The 10385-nt window shown below is 40.6% G+C and overlaps 1 protein-coding gene across 1 annotated transcript; it reads right to left on the reverse strand.

The window, feature by feature from the left end:
- Positions 1–4079: 4079 nt before the first annotated feature.
- LOC109479094 (protein jagged-2-like) lies at positions 4080–10077 on the reverse strand (the record flags this gene model as incomplete). The annotated part of the gene is made up of 6 exons (XM_019780968.1): positions 10062–10077; positions 8940–9629; positions 8451–8558; positions 8111–8233; positions 4829–5089; positions 4080–4337 (listed from the first exon to the last, which is right to left on the reverse strand). Coding segments are annotated over exons 1-6 (1456 nt in total), but the record flags the coding sequence as incomplete, so codon positions are not given.
- Between the last annotated feature and the right edge of the window lie 308 nt (positions 10078–10385).

The raw sequence follows: 10385 nt of genomic DNA on the forward strand, positions 1-10385 counted from the left end.
GCGATGTAGTTACGCAATCCTCCAGGCGAACTTGGTTAAATATAGGCAGGAATTAGTAGTAAACATTGGCGTTTAAAGTAAAATAGTACAAGCAATTACAGAACTAGTTGTTGGAATATTTTCTATATAATCCATTCTTGACGTCTAGTTGTTTTCTGGACGGTTTGAGCTGATAGTAAGAACAAAATCAAGGAAAATATGTTTAGTAACGAAAAATTAAACAAACATCAATAAAACGCATAAACGCATAAACTTTTCGTTCCATTTTTCCCACCAATCCCTTTCTAGAAGTGTATGAATTCATACTGGAGGTGTCCAGAAGAATCTTTCCATCCCTGGCGAACGTGCACCCTTCTTTACAAAGTTTGCTCCCTTACGTTTTAGTTAATTAGATGCTGTGATGCATACACAGGCGCCATAATGTCAATTCATCACACGTGTCAATGAGGGCCTCTAGCAGCTCGTGGAATTATTGCAGATACTTGAGTTTTACATGCAATAATTTTACCGCCTGCTAGAAATCGCTTTTGATACATGGCGCAGAGGGTCATTTTGTGACGCGCCGATTTGAGGCATAGACATGGTCACATAAAAGTCGATAGCACAGTCAAAATAGGACAGATCAAGCACATAAATGGCTCTTCGTTATCGAGACAAGTTGCAGTACAGTTGAGGATTCAAAAATTATTCAAAGATGAGATATGTAGAGACAAAGTTAACGTTCAGAATGCTGCCTTATGGCTCATTTCGGCGTAGATTTCGCACTGCATGGGGGTTTCCGCCTTACCGATTTCCAGATTATCTTATCTACTTCCGGGTCGAAGCCTTTAGAAGGGGTCACAGTGGCTGAACGTAAGTACACCCTGTACATGCGCTGAATATTTGCCCCTTTTTTGGCGACGCCTCAGGGGGGAGCCTAATGGTACAGTATTGTGTGCAGTTTGCAAGAATTCTAGGAATTGCACAGGCATTTTTTTCCACAGGAATGGAATGTCTACAGGCATGTCTGGGATTTTGCTGACACACATCTATGCCCACATTCCTACGTAGTGAAATTCCAAGAAACCCTTGGGACATTGTGGAAATTGTACAGATTCACAACTGAGCAGACACATGCTGATTTACATCCCTGCCCACTCCCATGCAACATTATCTAGCTCATATAGCTATAGCTCCCATGATGTTAATGAAGTAAGCAGTAAGTGAGTTTTCTGAATTAGTGTAGAACATCTTCCCCTACGTATTATCAACAGTCTTCAACTCTGCTGCATTTGAACAGGTACTATATCTTTCTCTCTATAATAATTGAGAAGTTTATTGCAAATTCATGCCCGGAGGTTAATTGCCAGTTACAAACATAAAAGAACATTGAAGAACAGTATATAAAATAACTAAAATCCACATAATGAAAGGTAGTTGTCTAAAATTATAGCTACGTCTAAGTCTAAAACTATGTCTGAAGGGTTTGACTTCTCTTTTATAACTGTAGAAGACACGTGTAACGTTATATCTGTAAGTCTCCTTCTCAGCATTTCCCCAACATGTTCAGGGTCACAATGTGAGTTATCAGAATGCCACAAAGAGGAGTATCCATTATGATCTAATACCGGTATGTCTTTAACACGTTGCAATAAAGTTTGTCTACGGGTATTTGTAGGCTTTGCTGTAAGAGAGAGCATCCGTTTGAAGGGAGTGTGAGGTTGTGTCCATTTGGACCAAGCATAACCAGAATTTAACTACTAGTATATCTATATACAAATATCTGTATCTAAAGGAAGTCTACCTAATTCTGCTCTACAGGCGACATTGCTTACTATTTCTAAATACACCAAGAACATTTTTACAGAATTGGTTGTGTACATTTTCGATAGGTGAGGTCTCATATGTAGTTTAATATAATATTTCTTGTGGACATCAGATATTGACGTTCAACTTGATAGGTTGTTAACGTTAGGTAAGCATAACCAAATCCTTCGACTAGATCAATTTTGTTATAGGACAATTATTCCCCGGGTAATCATTCTCAATGGCAGATTATTTCCTGTACATTTAATAGTCCTTTATAACAGACTTACGTTTCACCTAAAATTAAAATCACACAAATCTATCACAGTTCCAACAACAGAGGAAGATTTTTACTTTTTACGATCGACACAGGTGTCCTATAGGGCTCTTTTTATTCATAAATACATTGGATGTTGTATTACCTTCTAAGGATTGCCAGGCCGTAAGAAGCACGTGGAAGGTCCCCATTTGGACAACCACACAGAACTGAAAACTAGCCCTTGTAGTGGTGAAACAGACCGCCGTGTTTCCCTGATGGGATCGGAAAACACCTCTAAGCTGACCCGCTGAGACTGGTTACCAGGCTTATAATCTCTGAACTCAGGCCGCAAATCTGTACCTCCCTGTGATGACTGCCTCAAACCAAGCCAAAGTGATCTCTCTTTTCAGCCGACAATCAGTCTGCTTTCCTCACATACCTACAATCATACCCACATTCCTTTCCCACATGCCTTTCAAGTGTATGTCCTACATTCTGACATTCTGGTCCACATTCCAGGATTCTCCACATGCCTTTCAAATGTCCTACATTCTGACATTCTGGTCCACATTCCAGGATTCCCCACATGCCTTTCAAGTGTATGTCCTACATTCTGGACCACTTTCCTACGAAGTGAAATTCCAGGAAACCCTTGCGACATTGTGGAAATTGAACAGATCATTCACAACTGAGCAGACACATGCTGATTCATATTCCTGTTCATGCCCCGGCCCCGGAGGCTAATTGCCAGTTACAAGCATAAAAGAAGAGCAGTATATAAAATAACTAAAATCTACAAATGAAAGGTATTTGTCTAAAATTATAGCTATGTCTAAAACTATGTCTGAAGGGTTTGACTTCTCTCTTGTAAACTGAAGAAGACATGTGTATATCTGTAAGTCAGAGTCCTTCTCAGCATTTCCCCAACATGTTCAGGGTCACAATGTTGATTCGGAATGCCACAAAGAGGAGTTAATCCATTGTGATCTAATACCGGTATGTCTTTAACGTTGCAATAAAGTTAGTCTACGGGTATTTGTTGGAAGGCTTTGCTGTAAGTGGAGAGCATCCATTTGAAGGGAGTGTGAGGTTGTGCCCATTTGGACCAAGCATCTACCTAATTCTGCTCTACAGGCGACATTGCTACTATTTCTAAATAGATATAATAAGAATTCTAGGAATTGTATAGGCATTTTTGTCCACAGGCATGCGGAATGTCCACAGGCATGCGGAATGTCCACAGGCATTTCTCTGACCCACATCTATGCCCACATACCTGGAACCCTGAAGACCTGTCTGCCCCAGATGGTCCTACTTTCTGTGACCCCGGGGCTCGTTCACTATGCGCTCAGGGGAGGAGTGTACTGTATCTGTCTAGACTTAACCAAAGTACAAGTACCAAGTCTTCCTCAAAATCATGAAATGATGGCAGTGCCATGCAAACAATAACCCTAACAGCAACCACCGTCGCCATGGCAATGTATGTTTTCATTGCCAGTCTTGTTATCACTGCTATAGCATCGCAAAATGATATTCAGGGAGTCAAATTACAACATCATTGAAAATTTAAAACATGTTTATAAACCGTAATATCCAAAAAAATAACACATGTCAAACCACTGCCTTTTGTGTTTTTCAGTAGCCTGATTGATCATCAGTGTGCCTGTTGACATTTCACCATAGTCCTGTTAAAACATCTTTACCAGAGTTGTTGCAGCTTTGGGAAGAAAATAAAGAAAATAAGTTGTTGATACGTACCTTACATTAAAAAAAGAAAAAATGTTGGCGCAGATGTGCTGAAAAGTGTGACATTTACATAGAGGTTTTGTACTCAAGAAAAAAAAACATGTCACATAATTAACCCTTAACTAGGAAAAGAGGCATGTTAAGACAGACGTGTTAAGAGCAAATACTTGTTTTGAAGCTCAAACTTGTATGTCCTCCACAATACACATTATGAATAAAGAAGCAGCGTTCACTGTATTCCCAATATATTTTAGTAGGACCATCTGGTGTGACTGTATATCCAGCTTACCTTTGCGTTGAAAATGATCAAATTCAGACGTCAATGTGAGTGCTTGGTTTGCTGTTACTTGGTTGTCTCTACTCAGTAGGCATCGTGGATTGGTGTCGTCTATGTCGAATGAGAGACAGGACCCGACTGTCAGTGTGCCCTCCCCTAGAAGACATCGCAGGGCACAGATCCTGGGACTCACGGTCGCCGGTGTAACATCCTGGTCATCGTGCCCAGACAAGGCATGGTCAGCATAGACGTCAAAGAAACTAATTATGTCTGCAACATAACAAACAAAACGTTCTTGTAATTTATGATACCAATAACAATAAGTCCAGTCATTAAGAAATTTAGAACTCCAATATTTAGTAACATACACATTGCAGGCCATTGAAAGATACTTCAATAAAGAATAATAAAACTGAATAAAGCTGAATAATAGGAAAAGAACATAAGTAGAGGGAAAGAGTGTTCTACGTTATATAATGAGTTCATAACAAACAATAAATCAGACATTCCATGTGTCCAGCAAGTATGCAACACTGGGCTTCCTGAATTCCTCCATGTCGACCCTTGGCTTCTGATGCCTATCATTCTGCCTGTCAACATTCCACCACTCACGGACTGTCGACCTACTATGTCTGGACAAACAGATACACAGACTAAAAGCTCGGCCAACAATACTTCCAGGCCACTGCCAGGTAATAATTTGAACCTTCGAAATATGATATATCAATGATCTCAGGCGCTGGTCTTGTTACCAAACTCACCTTTCATCTCGTAATGATCGAATCTGTTCAGGTTATCAGGACCAAGAGTTGCTCCAGATGTGTTCTGATTGGCTCTACTGAGCTGACATCTGTGACGTGATCGGTAGTAGTCAAACGACAAGCACTCCCCCTCCGGGACAGTAGCCGTTCCTTCAAGACACTTCTGGGCACACCTATCCGCAGTCGTCATCCCGCCGATGATTTCGTCATCATGTCCATACAAGGCTTGATTGGAATAGACGTTGAAGAAGTCGGTACACGCTGAAGGGTAGAATATCATCGATAAGTTATGTAATCGAATGTAACGTAATGTAGGCAAAATTGTATGCCTTAGAGTAAATGTTGAATTTTTGAGCTAACTATTCAATTAATTTCAAGTACATAGAATCTTATTAAATCTAGTACTAAACTAGAGTTCCACGATCTCATACCTTCGCCAAATGATGTTAGCCTTTATGAGTAAGAAATTATAGATTAATCCCCCTGATTGTGCAAATAGGATCCTATATTTGCATCAATTATATCTGTTGATCATATTCTACACCAGAAGACAGTCTTATCTTATCAAAGAATGCCATTATAGCATTTCCTCATAAATTATGCAAATGAGGTCCTTATTTGAATAATTTATGTTTAATTATGTTCACCTTCACATAACTGTCATATATCCCAAGTATGAAATTCCAGGCAGTTACCACTATGTAAATATAACATTTTCTCATTAATTATGCAAATTAAGTCTTCATTTGCATAATCGATATCTGCCTGTATTTCTGCCGTTCTTAATTACATATGTCACAAGCTTGAATAGTCCTATCATGGAATGCAGCTGATTTATAGAATTTCCTCATTAATTATGCAAATTACATTAATATATGCATAATCATAATATTATTATGTTAAACTGGAGGATTCGATGCCCAGGGCGACGCAATAAGGAAGTACTCCCCACTGTGGCTTCTCCAGCAGCTTGAATAGTGAATTGACCCCCATAACCACATAAACTAATAAACATCCTAGACGGTCCAGCCACCGAAAACAATGGCAGGGACAGATTAGCATAATAACTGTCACCCTTTTTGAACAAATTCAAATGTTTTTTCTATACTGGTTTTCAAACTAACAATATCAAACCATGCAGAATGATCGGGATAGCTGTAACTGAGTCACATAAATCAAGAAAATACTATCTGCAACTTTCAGTTTCTGGAAAACCAACTTTGTGGTCAAATTTCAATTTTTCAAACTGTCTTGTCAACATTTCATCAAAGCCTCTAATTATAGATATCTAAAATGGCAACCTCACAACTGAATTAGCTTGGATAGTAAGTGAGTCTAGAAATATGGGTTGCAATTGTGGTGTCAATTTGATAGTATGAGAAAGCAGCACTAGTATACATGTAGACTGGATCTCTGTTAGAACTGTTCAAGTAACTGCCGGCCAATCTATAACACCACCAAACCTTGGCAAAACAGTACAGTGGTGTAATTACTATATTCTGGGTAAGGTGAGGCTATCTTCTTTCTGTAAAACAGACTGTACATGTACATAAATTCCTTATCTGTCTTCAATATGTTACAAACACAAAGTGTCTTCAAGAGCCCTGTGCCCATGTTACCACCACGGTAGTCAGGGACAGAATGGGGCCTGGTAGTTTACGTTAGCCGAATTTATTGGGTTCTTATATAGTGCAAGCCTGCTCTTTAAGCATCACTTCAGCTACCTACATGCCAAAAATCACGACGATCCATCAATCGGTTCAAGAGTTATCCGCCTTTAAATATTTTTCAACTAACGCCCTTGCAGTTCCAGAGCAAGCCGCTAGGGAGGCCAAACTCACATCACTTCTTCCCCAGCACAAGAGCTACCTACCATCCAAATTTCGTCACCCTAGCATGTCTAGATCACGAGATATCAAACCCGGAAGTTCAGCTGCAGTACCATAACAAGCCGCTAGGGGGCCCAAAATTTAATCAGTTCCACGTCTCATGAAGACCTATCCACCTACCAAATATCAAGACAATCCATTTCAGCCTTCTTGAGTTATCGTGCTGACACACACACACACAGACACACGAACGCCTACGAAAACATAACCTTCTTGGCGAAGGTAATTAACGCAATATAAAACATGCGATAGACAATGACCGCTAAATGATGAGTATGATATCCATTGTGTACATATAATTAACAAGATACAGAGTGTCGTTTCTTTGAATTATCATTTAACCGCAGTATTCCATGTCTAGTAGACAAATCGACGTTTGCACGGATCATGCCTTACACGACGTTTCAAATTCTGTACATTGACCCGTTGCACCTTACCTTCACATGTATACCCATCCCCAATGAACCCAGAAACACAGGTACAAGTGAAAGATCCCACGTTGTTTAAACATGTAGCCTGCGGATCACAGATGACCGGGTATATGTCACACTCATTCACATCTGAAAAAGAAGGGAGAAAAATTGATGAAATCTCCGTTATTTTTGTAAACGTTTCATTTAAATAAAACCATTGCGAAGTTCTTCCGTCCATGCATTTTTCTCTGGCTCCAACAAAGCGACAAAGATGAATTTGAAAGAAAATTAATTGGGGGAAAAATTAAAGCTAACTTCCTGCCAGTGTCCCCGACGTACTTAGCATTTGGATGTAGCTACAGAAACACAGTGCGACAAACACACAAACGGACACATTGAAAGCAGCACCTCTGTACACGGAGGTTAAGGCTATATTTCATGCACTTTGTAGCCAGATGTTATTACCTCCGGGGGAGGAGACATCCTTCCGCGGAAGGGTTTTGTGAGAGATTTAGATTTTCATGTTCGCAGCTGTTTCCCGCGTTTGGGTGGACGGATTCTTTTGGGACTCGGTATATGTTTTCCTATTGGGCTGCAGATGATGCACGTTCTTTTGTTTTTATTGTATATGTGTTTTCGGGCGTAAAAATGGTGCCTTTTGGTGGCCCCAAAACACCCCTTTGAGCGTGAAAGTGGTCACGACCGTTGACCTTTGGCGTGTTTAAGCTATTCTCGGTCTGGTCCATGTATATGACCCCTCACACAGAGGGGTGTCCGGTCTCGATAAATTCTTTGTTTAAAACCCTATATAAAAATATACAATAAAAAGCCCGGAGGTATAAAATCTCAGATTTTACTTGTTTTCTATTAATTCTCCATAAAGGACAGCTGTGAATATGGCAGACATATTTTTGCCACTTGTGACAATGCTTAAGTGAATAGGATGAAGATATGACACGTTGAAGAGATGAAACAGCTACCTGCACACGTAACTCCATCCCCGGTGTAGCCTGTATTACAGGTACAGTTGAAGGACCCTGCAGTGTTGGTACATGTCGCTTGGGGGGCACAGTTGTTGCCATTGCTGCTGCATTCGTCGATGTCTAGAGAACAAAAAGTGGTTGCACGTTCACAAACGCACTTTATTACATTCACCAATGTAGTTATGATTTTTCTGGCGCCTTTCTAGTGTGTATGCATGTATGCATGTATGTACGTATGTATGTATGTTACGTTATGTATGTATGTATGTACGTGTGTTTGTAGTTAAGCATGATAATTCAAGAAGCTACATAAAAGAGTGTAGGCAGGTAAACTAACCCTGATCACAGTATGTTCCAGTCCATCCCAGTCTGCACGAGCAGCGATAGATCCCAGTCCCATGTGGTCCTGTAGTAAGTGTTGCGTTGTTTTGGCATATGCTCGATGCTAGAAAATACAATACTGTTATGATACGATGCTGTTCCAACTTATAATTTTGAAATAAACAAATAAGCAGAACAAGCTTAAAGCAAACAAATTAAATAGATAAATAAAACTGTCTTGATCTTATAAGCCACTACACGGTTTGACTGCCCATGCGCAGTGTAATGTATTATTATTTCATAATGTTATGTGGATAGTATATTAAATTTGAAGGTCCCTGAGACGTAAATAAAACATGGCATCAAGCATGAACTAGAGAAGAACTATTTAAAAGCTAGTGGCATTCTTCTTTGACCTAGCTCATGTACAAGGTCAAGCAGTGAACTGGTTTATTAGAACCTCAAACCTATGAATTGGAAGAAAGGGAAAACACATATTACTTACTAGAAACATTGGTGGGCCTAATCATCATCACGGTCTTCATTAAGGAGTATGTGTATGTTTTCCAAGACTTCCAAACGATTCCCTGTGCACTGTCGCAGGTAGAAGTGTCGGAACATGCCGTCAGGTACTGTCCGTTTAACATGGCGTTACCACAGCTTGTAGGGTACCACCATCCGCCTTGTCCGTATGTACTTGCACAGTGGCTGCTGCTGTCGTCGTTGTCCTGGTCTTTGGTAGAAAATTCTGTACCATCTATGCTGTGGCGTCCATTTTCGTCAGCTAGAGTCAAGTCGTCACCAGCATCCCCGGTGTATCCGCCAAGAGTTGCCTGGTAGTTGCCGCTTGCGCCTCCTACAGAAAACACGCTGTACCGAGCATGTCGAGAGTGTCCTTCCCAATCTTCCAAGTAGACATACAACTCGTTTTGCTTTTGTGTTGTTAGATCGTGTATGGTTCCCAATCCCGCCCAGAATTCTTCAGTAGGATTGCCAAATCCCTGCTCGTACTCAGTCCAAGTCTTGTCAAACGGCACGGACCCGTCCTGTCGCCGCTGTATGACCGTCCATCCGCCGCCATCAGTGTCCATGTCACAGTGCACCTGGAATGGTTGGGGGTAGCCGACAATATAATCCCTACTGGTTTGGAACCCTTCTGCTAAGAGATCTCCGCAGTCTTGAGGGGTGAAAATTTCTTTAAAAAGAAGAAAGAAATGAAACATTAGTTTATTAATGAGAAGGCCCACAGGCTTATGTTTGTCTATTTGTTTGCATGTGTGCCAATAGTTTGAATACAGGAGAGTAACAGGGAGTGAGGGGCGAGATGGAGGTCAGTATAGTCTCCCTGCAGGGTGGTAGGAAGTGACTGTGCATGGTAGAATGTGTGCTAAAGTAGCCACAAATTTACAAAGGTAACTTAACAAACTCACAACATTCCTGATACTTAACAGAGGTTTGAAACTTTCGAATTTTGTTTAGAAATGTAGTATTATTTGACGCTCAGACCGTTTTTTTTTTGTCATCTCGGGACGGACGGACGAGTAGTCTTGAGGTCCGTCCCTGTAACTTATAAACTACTTATCATATGACTACCAAATATTCAGATATTATAGTAGGCATGTCACACTTTCTCGTTTCGCCATTGGAAAGTGGGTTCGGTAGAATTTTTCAAACGATTTTCAACAATAAAGCGTTCGCACACTTTAAATAGAATGGTGGTATCCGTAATCTATGGCATTTTTTCTATCATACTGTGGTAGTTTTATTTAAAAATACGCAATTAACAGTGAGGGAAAATTCGATAAACTTTGGGAAACGCTTCAGCGGCACCGGTTTTTGCGTCGCCCGGACGGACGCGCCAAAGTTCGACTCAAAAGCCAACTCACTTCCCGGTCGAGGAGAGTTCTGGGAATCAGGTCCCGTGAAAGGGCAAAGTTCAAGGTTGACGCCT

The sequence above is a fragment of the Branchiostoma belcheri genome, unplaced genomic scaffold (assembly GCF_001625305.1).
Source record: "Branchiostoma belcheri isolate BF01 breed outbred unplaced genomic scaffold, Haploidv18h27 scaffold465, whole genome shotgun sequence".
NCBI lineage: Eukaryota > Metazoa > Chordata > Leptocardii > Amphioxiformes > Branchiostomatidae > Branchiostoma > Branchiostoma belcheri.